This window comes from Phyllostomus discolor, chromosome 14, assembly GCF_004126475.2.
Source record: "Phyllostomus discolor isolate MPI-MPIP mPhyDis1 chromosome 14, mPhyDis1.pri.v3, whole genome shotgun sequence".
NCBI classification, from domain to species: domain Eukaryota; kingdom Metazoa; phylum Chordata; class Mammalia; order Chiroptera; family Phyllostomidae; genus Phyllostomus; species Phyllostomus discolor.
Genome location: NC_040916.2, coordinates 46795271 through 46812435, shown reverse-complemented (window position 1 = coordinate 46812435; position 17165 = coordinate 46795271). Strand labels below are relative to the sequence as shown.

General features: G+C 41.5%; 1 protein-coding gene across 1 annotated transcript; it reads right to left on the bottom strand.

Moving 5' to 3' along the window:
• Nucleotides 1-691: 691 nt before the first annotated feature.
• Nucleotides 692-16722, bottom strand: TDRKH (tudor and KH domain containing). The gene is given in 17 exon segments (XM_036015857.1): nucleotides 692-1198; nucleotides 1201-1296; nucleotides 1743-1841; nucleotides 2082-2138; nucleotides 2141-2186; nucleotides 2413-2564; nucleotides 2832-2896; nucleotides 3337-3509; nucleotides 3899-3970; nucleotides 3972-4009; nucleotides 4012-4059; nucleotides 5311-5632; nucleotides 5745-5884; nucleotides 6588-6777; nucleotides 7394-7500; nucleotides 8281-8429; nucleotides 16606-16722. Coding segments are annotated over 16 exon segments (1977 nt in total). The 5' UTR covers nucleotides 8405-8429; nucleotides 16606-16722; the 3' UTR covers nucleotides 692-950.
• Between the last annotated feature and the right edge of the window lie 443 nt (nucleotides 16723-17165).

Genomic DNA, 17165 nt, shown 5'->3' with positions numbered 1-17165 from the left:
GCTAACTGGTACTGAGATTTTTCTGAGAAAATAAATTTTGAAAATTGTCACAATGGGAATATCCAATTGCCATGTAGTGTATGGACAGACCTAGATCACTCATTCCTAGATTTTTTAAAAAGGTATTCTTACGTGTTAATTTCAAGGTTGTCTGTTTACTTTGTTGATCCTTTTAAAAAATGTTCATTTGCCATTGTTTTACTACCCATATTACATTTATATTTACTTTCAGTTACCTTTACAGTTTTCACTAGATCCTCACCACAGCATCAGAAGTGGAGAGGCTGTAGAGAAAACAGCTGCCTAAAATCCAGAGATCTATTTGTAGACCCTGGTTTCTATTAATCCTAATCCAGGCCTTTTCTTCCAAACTGTAGGTGGGGTCTTATTCGCACAGCCCAAACCTAAGTTGTTCCTGGAAACTTTAGGGAAAGAATACAAGGGAGGAGCATTTGTTCACAGACTGGCCTTCTGTGTGAGGTCTTCACAATTTTCACAAAAGGTCCTGAAGATACCCATAGGCCTGCTTCCACCTTGTGATTCAACCAGTATTTAGTTTAGATAATTTTTTGAGAACTTTATTCAGCAAAGAATCTCCCAAACCTTTAACATTCCTCTCTTCAGGGGTATGTGTATATATGTGTGTGTGTATATATATATATATATATATATATATATATATATATATATATTATAGATGCTATACTAGCAATCTAGAATATTTCCTGAGCTGCCTCTCCCCTTGCTTATATTTTAACCAAAGTGTACAGAAAAATAGATGGAACACTGTTTTCAAAAGACTTGTCTCCAATAGCATCAGCAATTGAGGATAAAAGGCAGCATTCTCTCTCCCACTTCCTGAGGGTTTTTAATACAAATATGCTGAGTTTGCCTTTGCCTTCTGACTCAACTGCAGTCTTTCATCACTCAAAAACTTCCCTTCACCAGAGTCACCTGAGAAGGTGAGTCCAAAAGTGTGCAGAATCATCACTTCTAACGACCAAACCTTGGCTGCTTCCCAGCCTCAAAAAGGACAGCCTAGCAGAAGTGTGCATTCGGACTGGCTTGAGGGAAACAAGCCAGATGTTGAGCAGCCTGGACATAATGCAGCAGTATTCAAAACACTGGAAGGAAGGTTGGGTGTGGGGTGGAGTATCTCCCTCTGCCTCATACTCTTTCTGGTCATCCCATGGAAGGAGAAAATGCATTTGGTCCACAGCAAACCATATTGTGTAATAAAGGAAGAACTGCATAGATCTCTTTATTCTATAGGCTCCTCTCTCCAGGCACAAATCCTGTCAAAAACAAACACAAAGACACAAAAAAGATTGAAAGGGCTCAGTCTGAGAGCAGTAAGGTATAGGGAAACAGCCTGCAGAGAAGTACTATTTGGATAGGCTATGGAGAAGAGAGTAAAGGAAGGCCCCCCATTGTCACCCCCACTCCTTTTCCTGTTTGCTACAGAGAGATGATAGCTCCACTCACACAGCAAAGCAGACGGCTGAGGCAGCTGAAGCAGACTTCAAATTAAGTAGTCATCTTCAAGGTTATCATCACCAGACATAGAGGCAGCTTCTACATAGCAGAAATGAGGAGAAAGTTAGACACTGCCCTAATCTAGAGGCATTTGCCAGTGAGGCTCAGTCACCTTGTTTAGAGGCAAGCCTTAACAAGTCCCCTAGTCCGGAAAGACTGAGAAATGGTAATTTCCCAAGATGCTCTAAGGGAAGAAAGGCTGTTACCTGATAAGCTGAGGCAGGGAGAGGGTTATTTCGCTATCTCTCCAGAGCTCTTTTTGGTTTCATTGACCATGCTGCTGAGAGAAACATCTGTTTCTGTGTCTGAGAGAATGTAAATGAGAAAAAAAATGCGTTGGCTGGTGGAAAGAAGTAGCCACTCTGTCATTTTGCTCACAAGATCTGGTTTAGGCAGCTGAGTTTGGTTGCTGAACAAACTCAGTGCCTCCTTTGATAAGCCCGAAGAGCACTCTACAAAATGTCATGCATGACTGTAAGTCCTGACGTCTCTTAAGGCATGAGATTTGCCCCAAAGAGACGCCCTCAGTGACTGCAATAGCTTACTCACCGCATCATGTAACACATCTGGGACAGTTCTGGTTTCTTCCATTTCGTCAGGAGCTCAACTGCATAACCTTGACGAACTAATTATAATCCAATATCAAGTTTCTGAGGAGAAAAATGAAAAGGGAATGACATTCTCTCTGTAAGGAAGGACATATCTGCAGGGCAGAAGGGCTAGGATTGATACTTGAAAGACATTCCTTTGGTGGGATGGTAAGCAGGATCTTATGAAGTAGAAATAACATCAGATAGGGTTTTCTGGGAAAGAAGTAAATGAGGCTATAAGTATACTAAAGAGCCCGTAAGCAATGAGCTGAAACCTCAATCTTACCTTCCCATTGCTAGTATCATATAAGTAGATCTTGGGCCAAGTTGAGGTACCAGTCTGGACGTAGCTAGAGATCTTGGCCACCAGAGGCTTCCAGTCAGCACAGTGAGTAAGCCTGTCGAACTCATCCAAAGCTTCCTCTTCCCATTGTTCACCTGGCAAAAGATTGTAGGGAGAGCCTAAGAAGGGATTAGTACTGACAGGGGAGGGATTATACCCCTGGAGGGAATTAGAACTACTCTTCTATTCCAGAAGGCACCTATGTCTGACAGCTAGGCAAGTTTCTGGCTGTTGATTCCTAGTTCTGGTGAGGAGAAAAGACACCTGAGCCCCTTGAACTCAAAAGCCTTGGAATGTGAGAATTCCCATGTATTAAAGTTATTCTATTAGAGGCAGGTCAATAGGTGTTGTGACCAATTTACCTGAGGGGGCGATCCGTGCCAGACTACACTCTATTGCTTGAAATGGAAGACTTAGGAAGTCACTCCTAAAGTGAAAGAAATTGAAATTAGACTCCTAGTGCCAAGAAGGGCCTTCTATTCCTGTTCCAGACAGCACTGACTAACGCAGTGGGAGAAATAATCTGTTCTATATAAATAGCTCTCCCAAAACCCCCCTGGTGATGAACACTAACAGCTAACTCAATACCCTGTGGCCAGGGTTGAGTCAATAGTTGGCATTCCTGCCCTGGCCAGTGTGATTCAGTTGGCTGGGCATTGTCCCATGAACCAAAAGGTCACCAGTTTGATTCCTGGTCAGGGCAAAGCCTAGGTTGCAGGTATAGTCCTCTGGGGCATGTACGGAAGGCAACCAATTGGTGTTTCTCTCTCACAATGATGTTTCTTGCCCTCTCTTCCTACCTCCCTTCCTATCTTAAAAAAAAAAAGTTGGCACTCTAGCCTGATTTCACCTGGCCTCCACACTGACCTGAGTGCCCTGAGGTCCCTCAGTGGGCAATCTCCATTATCTCCAAAGTCAACAAAGTAGAGGTCTAGGTTCCCATTCTCCAAAGTGCCAAGGACCTGGGCTCGATACCAGGAACCATTTGTAGATAAAGGTGCTGCTACAATGTCTCCTACATGCACAGTCAAGTCTTCAGGCTACACACATAAGGAGTCAGGAGAGGGTAGTTAGAAAGGGGTAGGCCAGCCCTAGCTGGTGTAGCTGAATGGAGTGTGGGCCTGCAAACCAAAAGGCTGCCCATTCGATTCCCAGTCAGGGCACAAGCCTGGGTTGCTGGCCAGGTCCCCAGTGATAAGGCTCATGAGAGGCAACCACACACTGATGGTTCTCTCCCTCTCTTTCTCCTTCCCTTCCCCCCTCCCTAAAATTAAAAATAAAAACCTTTTTAAAAAGGGGGTAAGCTAAAAAATAAACAGGCAAGGTAAGCAGGAAGAAAAGAATGAAGTTGTTGCTCCACAGGAAAGGAAGAGAATATACAACAATGAAAGGATAAGCCCCTTTTCATCAATTCAGTCCTCTCCCTCACCAGACTATTCTCATAGTGCTGGGTCATCTCATTGACAAGCTTATCCAATTGCAGGCTTCGAGAACCAATGATTTTGAATCCAGAAGTGGTTAGGATGTTCAGAAGCAGAGCGTAGACTTACAGGAACTCATCAGCATGGAAACTGAAGTCAGGACTGGGAACTAAACACAGGGATAAGCAAGTTAAGCTGCAGAATTATCACCATCTAATATGGTAATGATATCGGAATCGTCTCTGGTCAGAATGAGGAGACTGCATCAGGGGGTGAGAGGTAAAAATACCAAGTGGCTATTACAATTTTAAAAGTGGCTGGAGGAACAACTGGATGAATCACACAACAACATTTTGAAGAACGGTACTAAGCTATGTTCTGTACCTTCCTATGTAATTGAGTAATAAGAGAGTTTACATTCTTAGTCATCTGCCATGTATTCAAATCAGTCACCAACTATAATGACGGTAAATCCTCCATATGCTAGCTGTAGCATGGACCAGCAAAGACACATGGACTGATGTGGGCTTGTCCAAATTTCATTCTTCCACTGACTCATTGTGTGACTCTGGACAAGTCTGTGAACCTCTCAGGGGCCCTGGTTTCCTCTGCCTATTCCATACCTAGGCATGAAAAAGAAAGCTCACAGCCTTTTAATTCTTCTTGAATAGTGATGACTTTTAAAAACGAGACACGCAAAAAAAATTGGGCTGAGTATTTTTTCCTGTTTAAAAAGTATGTTAGGCCTGGCTGGCGTAGCTTAGTGGATTGAGTGCGGGCTGGGAACCAAAGTGTCCCAGGTTCGATTCCCAGCCAGGGTACATTCCTGGGTTGCAGGCCATAACCCCCAGCAACCGCACATTGATGTTTCTCTCTCTCTCTCTCTCCCCCTCCCTCCCTTCCCTCTCTAAAAATAAATAAATAAAATCTAAAAAAAAAAATTTAAAAAGTATGTTAGGAGCCCTGGCTGGTGTAGCTCAGTGGATTGAGCGTGGGCTGGGAACCAAAGTGTCCCAGGTTCGATTCCTAGCCAGGGTACATGCCTAGGTTGCAGGCTATAACCCCCAGCAACTGCACATTGATGTTTCTCTCTATCTCCCTCCCTTCCCTCTCTTAAAAAAAAAAAAAAGTATGTTAGGAGAGAGAATATAATGTAAATTAATTATTTGATATCATTACTCACAGGCTAGTTTCCTGTGAACTAGCATAGTCCCATATTGTTTTCCATAATTAGCTTGTTTGTATTCAGAAAAATATTACCTTCAGTACTAATCCAAGTAAAATATTAATGGAAAGGCGTATCTGTGATGAAACTTATCAGTCAAGAAAACAGCAATTATTTTTTATTGCTTCCAATTTTGAGTTATCTAAGCCAGTATTTCTATGTTTCATATTGCTATGGGTTCCCTCTGTTACATACTTTCAAACATGGACATCTCTGGACTGCTCTGGGCTCCAGACTTCTGAAAGCTGTCACCATTAGGTTTCTCCCAGGAACTTTCTTCTGGCCCTATGGCAACCATGTCACCACCTCCTTTGCAGGGAGGAACTGCCAGTGGTGAAGCCTGCTCCTTGCTAGTACCAGAGTTTTTCCATAGAGCTGGCTCTCCAGCTGCACCTGACTCTCTCACTTCCTCTCTTCTTACACTGATTGGCTGCTTGCGTGGGACTCTGGTTTCTGCAGAATGAGTAATTCTCTTCCGAAGTTCTTCATCTTCTGAAACTTTCTCTAGTATCAAATGCTGTGGAAAATAAGAGAAGGGATGATGGCTATGTGGCCAGATATTTTGACCCAGGATGGAATAAAGGGTTCTTTTCACTCTTAGATATGATTTAAGTCTATCAGCTACTTGCCTTGGCTGCTGCCACTTCCTTCTGTGTTCCTGAGATTTTAATAAGTCTTGATAGTAGTAATGTCCCCTCTGATTCTTTGTCACAGGTAATTTTGGCTCCAGAGGCCTTGCAGATAGAACGAATCGTCTCGCCACCTCTCCCTACATTGAACAATACATAAAATCCTGTCCTTCTGTCCTAGCCAACTTTAACTGCTAGAGAAATCACTATTTTGCATACATTAGGAGGAGAGAGTCAGTTCCCATTTTCAAACTGAACAGAATGCAAAAGCAGGAGCTACTGAAATCCCTACTGTAAGAATAATAATTCTGGATTATTTGCCCTATCCATTTTATTTAAACTCTAACATTAGCTAGGTTAACTTCTTTATATCATTTCCATTTTCTGGCCACTCAGCATACTTTATATCCACTTCATTAGAAAAGATCTTACAAGGTGTGGTGTGTGAACCATTGGACCAAGGACAGGACTTTTCTCTGCTTCTAACAGCAGCATAAGGAATGCTCTAGAGGAAAGTATGGCAGGTACTCTCTAGAGCACTATCTTGAAAGATCTGGGAAAACATGAACATCCTGAGTCCCTTTAAACATCTATTATGAGGTCAGTACCTTTACCCGAACCTTTTTGGAAACTGTAAAGTTCAGATCATACAACTTCTTACAGTAATGGACTTTGCTTTACCAACAGTTCTGTAAAAAAATAAAACTCTGGTCTCCATGTTCTTTTTTTTTCCCCTCAGCAAGGTGAAGGGGGAGTAGGCCAGGAAAAACCCCTGTGAAGGTGTGGAAGAAAGGAAAGGTAAAGAAAAAAAAAGAAACAGTAGAGGAAGCTGTCCAGTGGTACCTATGATTCTGCCCACAGATCTCTGGGGAACTGAGAGCTGCTCAGACACTGGAGCATTCTCTGTCAGGATCTGATGGATTGCTGCTTTGGCTTTGCACACCTGAACAGGAAAACCACTGATAAGCAGCACCCGCTCATCGCCTACATCCTCCGTGTCCACATCAATCCGAGCACCTGTCTGTTTCCGCAGCTGCAGAGAAAAGGATACATAGCAATATGCTCTGGAAGAGCTCCCCTTTAGCTAAGGACACCCTAAACCTAACCGTGGAGGTAGATGGATTTGGACACAATTATCAGCAAAATCAGGATGTTATAAGCAGTCCTGATAGGTGCTTACGGAAGGAAATTAGTGACAAAGGCAACCCCCAATAGTAGTTAATTTAAAATAGTTTCTCTTTGTGTTTAGAACCCTCTTTCTTCCTAATATTATTTGGATTAGAGAATCAAGTATTTTGCTTTCTTGACACCCCACCTGAACAATGAAAGACGGTGAGAAGAATCAGGCAGCAATTCAGTATTTAATGTCAATTAATGAGAATTTGTTAATTCCATAGTAGAAAAGAATGGTTCAAGCTATACCAAGCTGAGATGCATCCAATCAAAAATCCCCATTTCAAGCTAAGTCATCCATTCTCTAGGGAGCAGAAGTACTTATTTCTAGAAGGTAAACAGCATATTAGTTAAAAGGTTCCTGTATTTTTTCTTTTTAAAATATACATAGTGTGGGTGGGTTTCATGGGATAGGGGCAGAGAAGGAAAAGTAGAATCAATTTCTGAGAAAGCAGATTGCTGACTCACACACTTACCTGTTTAATATTGGCTCCTTGACGGCCAATGATGAGCTTTACAGCCTCCTGGGGCACTCGCATTTCTATCTCGATGTCATCCTCCCCAACAAATGTCAGACGTTCTTCTGCATAGATCATGGCTCATCAGATCAAACTTAGATAACACCTAAAACTAATACCAGCCCTCCCCTGAATCTAGCTGTCACAGACATGTTGATCTAAAAGATAAACTGAGGATCTTAACCACAATGACAAAGAGAAATAGCACCTGAGTGGGAATTAAAAGGTCCCCAAAGACCAAAAGATAAGCATTCTCTCTGGGACACTGGTTCAGATGTTAAAATGGGGAATGCATTTGGCTCTGCAACCAAGTATTGGATTTTAGGCAAATGATTTCTCTTGGAGAAGAATGAAAGGCTAGAAATTGCCTGAGGAGTCCATTAGGCTCAGAACTTCTCCTGTTTGTACATAAATCATTTCTCTAGGTCCTCTTCTCTATGTTCAGCCTCTGGGGAAAATCAAACCCCACAGTTAGCCTTCTCCTAACAACTAAATAGAAGGAACATATTTTAAAAGGTGAGAATATTATGGATATTGTAAAAAAGAAAAAGAACCCATTGCAGTGTGAATGTTGCTGAAGGGAACAGATCAATAGAATTATAAAATGAATTCTTCATTTCATAGAAATGAAGATGAAATGATAGTTTCATATAAATGATGATAGCTTCACATTAAGAATATAGAAAAGAAGAAACTATATAGTTTCCATCAAAGACCCCTCAGAGAAAGTCAATTACATCCCAACAAATGATCCCTGGTCTGACAAGGACAGTTTTCATTTCAATTCAGCAAATCTGGAACACAGTCTGAACATTTCCATGTGTGCAGCTGTGGGATTCACATACCTCTGCTTTCCCTGTATCTGCGGTATAGGATATAGGCAACTGTTGCACCTGCTGGGATCCCGAGGCCCAGTGCTATTTTCTGAATAGTGGACAAATTTGTCCAAGAAGTCCGTTCAGTGGACATTTTCTGCTGTACTCTGACTTACATCCTGAAATAAGCAAATAAGGGAAAATAAGGAACTTTCATCCAAATCCTTTATGACTGGCAGAGAGACACGGGAACACATTCTATTATTATTAATTATTATTATTATTAAAGAGAATACTACTGCCTACTTTTCCATTTTAAGAGTTTAAGCAGTCTCAAAATCTGTATATCATGTAAAAGGTCTCAGAGTTGTTATTTTTTTTAAGTTAGCTAAGGGGCACGCACACATATAGCTAAATAGAGGCGTACTTCATCCCCCCACACCCAAGTAGAACTACACATTCATCACAGTTTTCAAAGACAAAGAAATATCTATTTAGATTTTTATACCAAACTATTTAAAATTCTTATATGAGCCCTTCTATATGCCTCCAGGCCTTTCCTAAACCTGTTGTCTCTGCTAGGAATAGCTTTCCAGGCTTAGTTTTGGGCTTTGCTACTTCTACTTATCCTTCTTGGAAGTACTGTCTTTATTTACTATCTATACTCCTGATTTCTATTTGCTACTCAACGAATAGTGTAAGGGGGGTTCTGCCCTGTTCCACCAAAACTACAACTTCCCAGATAATCAACCTAGATGGCATGTATAAGCCTTATCTAATTTTACCTTTGTTCCTTTTTTTCTTTGAAATAGGTTTCTCCTATTTCGCTGGAGGGGCGTTCTGAGTTCTGAGCTTGTCTTCCTGTGGCCTCTATCCATTGCTATTGTCGTTCTACTCTCTTTGGGTGATTTCATATACACCTACAGCTTCAATTATTACTTACCTGCTAATGATACCAAAATACTGCACTTGGACTAATTCAGAAGCTTATCAAATCTCATTTAGACCATTGTAATGGTCTTCTTACTGGCCTTCTTACAATGGCCATTAGGAAGTCATAGGGTCACTTCTGTCAAGATGGAGTCATTAGGTAAAACATGGCTCACCTCCTCACACAACCACAGGAAAAATACAACCAGGCTACAAAAAAATATTACCCAGAATCATCAGAAAATTGAGCTGTATGAAAGGAAGTCTGACAATCAAGGAATTAAAGAAGCCATAGTCATCTGGATGGGTAGGAGGAGTAGAGACATAGAGAGGCACAGACATGTGCTGAGAGGCACGGAAAGATGTGGGATGGGGCAGTCCCTCAACAACATGTAGTGGATAAAAATTGGGAGGGATACCTCAAGAGCAAGGGATCCCAGCCCCACACCAAACCACTCAGCCCAGAGTTACAGCACCAGGAAGATAAGTCCCCGTGACTCTGGCTATAAAATCCAGTGGGGGTTGGGACAGTGGAAGAAACTGGGGGATTCTCAGGAGTCTCTTCCTAAAGGGCATGTAACAAACTTAGGACTTCAGCAGATTCACTTTCTCTGGGGTTCAGCACTAGGGCAACAGCTGGATGAGCACCAGCATCATAAGGGGAGAAATGGAAATGTCTGGCATTAGGGCTAGTGCCGGGAGACAGCTTCCTCCCAAACAAAATGCTAGTGGCCAGGCAGGGGCATTGTCTCCACTCTGAGCCCTCCCCTGCACAGAGCCTCAGTACTGCCACATGGGTTGCCCCACCCTGGCAATTACCCAAAGCTCCGCCCCACTCAACTTACCAGTGTGCTTTTCTACAGTAGGTCATACTACTATGATAGGGAGTCAAAGCAGCTCTACCTAATACACAGAAACAAACACAGGGAGGCTGCCAAAAAGAGGAGACAAAGAAATATGGCCCAGATGAAAGAAAAGAACAAAATTCCAGAAAAGAGCTAAACAAAATGGAGATAAACAATCTATCAGATGCAGACTTCAAAACATTGGCTATAAGGATGCTCAAGGAACTCACTGGCTACTTCAACAACATAAAAAAGACCCATGCAGAAATGAAGGTTACACTAAGTGAAGTAAAGAAAAATTTACGGGAACCAACAGTGGAGTGATAAAACCAAGAGTCAAATTAATGATTTGGAATATAAGGAAGAAAAAAGACACTCGATCAGAACAGCATGAAGGAAAAATTATCCCCCCAAATGAGGATAATGTAAGCAAACTCTGGGACAACTTCAAACATTTCAACATTCTCCTCATTGGGGTGCCAGGAGAAGAAGAACAGCAAGAAATTGAAAACTCATTTGATAAAATGAAAGAAAACTTCCCTAATTTGGTGAAGGAAATAGACATGCAAGTCCAGGAAGAAGAGAGAGTCCCAAACAAGATGGACCCAAAGAAGGCCCACTCCAAGACACATCATAATTAAAATGCCACAGCTTAAAGATAAAGAGACAATCTTTAAAGCAGCAAGAGAAAAGTAGTTAGTTACCTACAGGGGAGTTGCCATGAGACTGTCAGCTGATTTCTCAAAAGAAACTTTGCAGGCTAGAAGGAACTGGCAAGAAGTAGTCCAAGTCATGAAAAGCAAGAACCTACAACCAAGACTGCTCTACCCAGCAAAGCTATCACTTAGAATTGAAGGGCAGATAAAGTACTTCCTAGACAAGGTAAAGATAAAGGAGTTCATCATCACCAAGCCACTATTATATGAAATGTTAAAGGGACTTACTTAAGAAAAAGAAAAAGATCAAAACCATGAACATTAAAATGGCAATTTTAAGGGGAATTGCTTGGGACTCCAGAACTTTCTTCCACTGACTCAATTCCCACTGGTTTTTGCAACCAGAAGTTATGGGGACTTAGCTTCCTGGTACTGGAACCCTGGGTTGGGGTGCCTGGTGTGGGTTGGGACCCCTTGCTCCTGAGATATCTCTTGTGAATTTTTATCTACCACACCACATCTCTGTCCCTCCCACCAGTCTGGATGGATGTGGTTTCTTTAATTTAGTAGTTGCCAGATTTCCATTCAACTCGATTTCTGACAGTTCTGAGTGATGGTTGTTCTATATTTTAGTTGTAATTGTGATGTGGTTGTTTGTGTTTACCTATACTGCCAGCTTGATCAGGAGTCTCCCATTCAGTTTATTTTCAATACAACACCAAAAAATGAATATCAAATAACATTATTCACCTGCTTAAAACCTTCCAGTAGCTTCCCATGTCCCTATGATTAGAAGCCAAAGTCATTATAATGACCTACAAGGTCTTCATTTTGGTTATCTCCCCATTAGAACGTAAACTCCACAAGAGCAGGAATGTGTTTTTTCCTTCCTTAGTGCTTAGCAATCAGTAGTCACTCAATGACCATTTGTTGAGCCCTACCAGGTGGCTCAGTTGGTTTGAGTGTCATCCAATACACCAAGGTTGGGGGTCCAATCCCTGTTCAGGGCACATACAAGGATCAACCAATGAGTGCATAAATAAGTGGAATGACAAATTGATGTTGCTGTCTCTCTCTCTTTCAAAACAATCAACAAATAAAATTTTAAAAAATCATTCATTGAATGAAAACTTCCTCTTCTTAGCAACTTTGTTGCCTGCATGTAAACTCATTAGTGGCATAAAAGTTCTTAGTAATTGGATCTCTGCCTACCATTATAGTCTAAACCCATCTCCACTAGAGGAATATGATGTGCTATCTTATGTATCCTTGCTCTGACAGGTATCACTTCTGTCTTTCTGGTCTTACTCCTCAGCCCACCTGGAACCCCTGGCAAAATCCTATTCCTTCTTTAGGTCTCAGCTCTGCTGCTACCACTTCTTTTGCAGTCTCTGGGGTTTCCCTTAGCTAATGTCAGGGGAGTTTCTTCTTAGCTCAATGGTTTGTATGTTGTCTCTAAACCACTGGCTTCATCAATGCAGTTCAACCACATTTATTAAGCAGATGTGCTAGATGCTACTGTGGCACTTAAGGACACAAAGATGAAAAGACATATGTATTAAGTAGATACTATGCTACCAGGCATTTCACATACATTACTTTATTCAATCTTCATATAATCCTGTAAAATAGGAAACATTAATCCCAGTCTTGCAGAAGAGTATACATGATTAAAGAGCTCACCTGACCTCTTATCCAGAGTCTGGGTTATTTGCATAGTAACAACCTTTTAAAGAGACTCTGGAAGCATACCCACCCCTCCTTTTAACTATCCGTGAAACAGTTCTGGTATGTTTATTTTTTATTTTGGTCAACACACTCAATTAAAAATGAATAAATACTGTTAGAAAACACTGTAGGTGGTAAAACAAACAAACAAAACCCCCTACAGATAGTGTCTATTTCCAGATATTACAATCTAGTAGAACAAAACACAATGTGGCTTTTAACAAGATTTGCTTTAAAATGAGCTAGAAAATGTAACTGATGCTACAATTTGCCTCCAGGTACAAAACTTCAACACACATAATTATGATATCCAAGAAAAAAAAAAGGACTATCCTAGTAAGCCTAAAAACATATTTATTAATAAAGGACCTACATAAGAATCAAACTTTGGTTCTATATGTGCTTTTCCTGAAAGTGTCCCAGGACGAGTGATGAGAAAAAGGTGATGACCAAGCACAAAAATCTCATTCTGAGGAACACATAAAACTTACATAAGGAACTACAGGTGAATTTCTTACTACTGTCAGTCGGAGGACCCAGTTTTGCATCTGGCCTCAGAGAGCTTTACTGACCAGCAGAAATGAATAAAGGATATCAGAGAACTACCAGAAGTTTCCCAAACCTATTTTTTCTAGTCAATAGTTTTAAACAAATTTAATATACTCTCTTGCTCAACTCATGGCCTAAAGATAAAAAAACCTCATTTTATCACCTTGGTGAGGGACTCTTTTCAAGTGTCTTGTTATTCTAGGCAATTAGTTACTCAACAAGTAGATACAATATACTACATCACTGTTAGAGACTGAATATAAACCTACTGGAGAAAATGCGGCTGTTCTATCCACCTCTCCCAGCCACCTTTTAGTGGGTAGGAAGAAAAAGGTTGAGTTTAATGTAGGGTTGTTTGTTTAAGATATGAGGTTCCTTCCCTACCCTAACTGGATAAAAATCAGTTACCGTACTCTCTCTCCTCCCCTCCCCCAACTAAGCTGCAAATAAAACCTTTCAACACTTTTTGTGAAAATTTGGGTGGTATTATGTAAACATCTTTTTATATATTGGGCTGGCCAAAAAGTCTATATATTTTTTTCCATAAAATAAGAGGCACAGTTTTCATTTTCACAATAACTTTATTAACTTGGATATTTGAAGTATGTTGGCTATCTCCCACTATAGCCTTCTAGTGGTTAGACGCCAGGGGTGCTGCTAAACATCTTCCAATGCATAAGACAGCCCAACAGCAAAGAATTATTTGGCCAAAATGTCAAAAGTACCAAGAAACTTCTGAATCCACTTTTGACACATTCAATCAGTCACAGCAGCTTCTCCATACAGTGCATAAACCCTTTTTTGCATTTCAGTTGCATTTTTACATTTCTTGAAATAATAAAGCATAATACACTGAAAATGTTGCATTTTCCTTCTATCTTCAATATTTAAATGGCTGCACAAATATTCACCAATCTTGATTAGTTTTTTTAAATGCCCACTGATATGAGAGCTGTCACAATACAATCTAACAAAATTGTTTCGAATGAAGTTAAAAACAACTAAGCACTACTAGAGCCATCATACAGAGAAAAACTAAACAAATTTTGTGGCCAACCCAATACCAAATGAAAGGAAACAAGCTCAGTTTTGTAAAGGCCCTTTTTGCTTAAATAACTCTTGAGTCACAAGAACTGCCATTTTCCTATATTAAGAGATGGCTTATTCTGGGTCTCTAGAAAAGATTTCAGTTCTTTTATCTACTGGTTATTTCATATATTTTCTCATATGGTCCCTAAAGTGCAAAGCTTGTCTTCACTATTAATGTGCTCCAGTTAAACAGTGTTAGCTCTCTGTTGTGGGCTGGAGATGCTGAGGACACAAGAATTCCTGCCCTGAAATACTCAGCCTAGTAGGGAAGGTCAACACCAAAACAACTAATTATATGTAATGCAAAGGCTATAAAATTTTGATTAGTACAACAATTATTGGTTAATGCAACAGCTGGGAGGAACTAGAACTTAAAAGGTTTATTTCCCAGATGATACACAGGTGAAAACCACCCCATTAAATACAAATTATTTATCTTGTGCATTCAAACCAATAAATATACAGTATCCACTGTGTGCTTGGCCCTGGAGATATAACAGCTCAGAGAGACTTGGTAGCTGCCTTTATTAAGCTTTCTATCAAGCAAAGAAAGTCCTATCATAACAGACAATAGTCTGTAGGTGTCAAAAAGTTTAGGGGAAACTGAAAGACGTCTAGCCTTGCAAACAAGAGCAGTACTCATCCGGACTCTAGTGCTGTCTGCCTTTAATATCACCTTCCTGGCCATAATTCATGTTTATGGACAAAGAAAACTATAGAATTTCATAATGGAAAGGGACAACAGAGATAATCTGATTCTACTAAAAATGGTACAACTGGGGAAACTGAAGCCCAGGGAGACAAAGAAATTTCCCTAAGGATACACAGCTAATTAGTGATTTCCACACAATGTGGTGTACAATGTGGTTTGAAGACCAGTCACCAATGGTACCTCTTTGAGGAGACTCACAGAACTAACAGTATTGTTTTTTTCCAGTTCAGAAACTCTCAGGATCAAGGCAAAATGATATCTGATATTCCTCTGGCTTTGCAACCAAATCATCAGTCCTGATCCTTATACTACATTAGGTCTCATTGTTACGCACTTCCATAGTACTCCAAATACTACTCCAGAAAACACGCATTGCTTGAAAGTTTTGATTAAGGGCTGTGTCTGTAGTGAAAAGGAATTCAAGACAGCTACTGTGGGGGTAGGGAGACTAATTCAGAAGCCAGTCCAGGTGTCAATGATAAAGATGGAGAAAAGTAGATCGATTAGTAAGTTTTAATAGGTAGACTACATAAGACCTAGCAATTGATTATGGGAACGTTACAGGTTGAGCCAAGAAGCTGGCTACCAAATTTCCGATTTGAGCACCTAGTAGATGGTGGCATTTGAGACAGAGAATATTGATGATTTGGTGGGGGGGGGGGTGTTAGAAAGATGAATACCTGTGACAAGAATACACTTACTGGGTGACTTCTATTTGAACCAAAAGCTAAATTTTACTAACTCTTCTTCAGATATTACAAGTGAAGTTTTTGTTAATCAGCTGATGCCTTACATAATATCTATTTGATTGATCAAGTAGTTTTCCTTTTCTTACAACTGACATATTCTTTCATAATGTTGTTTCTTTTCAGGAAAAAGAAACAAAAATGGGAAAAATATGATGGAAATGGGAATAACTGTATAATACTGAATGCGAAGAACAGGTCCGAATTTAAGACCATAGCTCCTAGGGGAAGCTTGGGTTAAAGAGGAGACATGCGGTTCATTTCAAGGTGAGAACTGTAAGCTAGATGATGGTTTTTAGTATAGGCAGAAACTTCAAACGTTCCTGACATTTGTATTAAACAGCTGCGAACAACTTCTGATATGATAAGGCTTACTTCCAATATATCATTTCAGAAACATAGTTAGAAGTCAAATCATATTGTGAGTTCCGTACTCTCATTCCAGTGTATCTCCTAATAACCAGAACCCACAAAGTACCTAAAACGTGTCAATAGGCTTGTTGAAGTACCTCATTCAACGTCCTCATCCTCGCTACATTTATTGTTGAATCAGTGAGTGAAAAAGCCTCAATCCATTTCTCTCAAGCTGAGAAAAGAGCCTATAAAAATGTTACTCTGGCACGGGAGTCTTCTGCCAAAACCCACGATGACATCTGCATTAAGGAGTCAGGAGGGAAACGGGATGATGAAACAAATACTCCACCCCCCACTCCCATTTATCATTCTGACTACAGTCATTCTATTTGAGACAATCCAAGAAAAAGATGGGCAAAATGAAAAGCAAGCTGGTAAACTGACGGCGGTTCTCAAACAGGCCCAATCCATGGAAGAGTCCGAACTGGCAAACCCTCTCGTACCGGGTCGCTGTGGCTCACCCCTGGGCCCAGAGCATCTTCTCTGGATCCGATTAGTCCCCAGAAGATACAGTTGTCCGCAGCAGCGCCTCACCACCCGGGGCTCGCACGGCCCGCCCCTCGCCCAGGGCCCTCGGAGACCTCCCTTCCTCAGCCCCCGCACACATTTTCGGCTCCTCTGCGCCAGGACGCCCCCAACCGGGCTCTTCCATAACCCCAACCTCCGCTCCCGCTACCCGCCCTTACCGCTCTTCGAGTCGGCCGTCGCGCGCTCCTCCTCGCACCTCAGCCCAGAGCCGTCGCCTCCTCCCACTCGCACGCTGGCTCGCGGCCCCGCCGGACTTCGCTTCGGCCGCCTCTTCCCCACCTCCGCAGCCCTCCCGCACCAATCAACGTCCGGCTCGCCAGCCGCACCAATAGTATTTCCCAGCCACAACCAATCCCTCAGCGGGCTGCCCCTGAGCGACGGGAGGCCGAGTGCAGATACCCCAATTACCCGGATGGAATTCTAGGCCGGCCCACCGTAACAGCCAATGGGGCCCAGGGAAAGCAGACCGTGTTAATTGAAGAGTGCACCTGCTGAGAATTAAACAGCCAATTAGAGATTTCACGGAGTACTCCCTGACCGCCTCTGGGCTAATTACCGTAGAGGCTTCCATCTCTTAAGCCTTGGGTGAAAATCCTGCGCTGTGGTGGCTGGGATCAAGGTGCGAGATAGGGGCTTGAACCACTCACGAGTGTCAAATTTGTACAAAGCCAGTGTCACCCCACAACCCAGTGACCGTTGGGAGAAAAGTATGATGGGC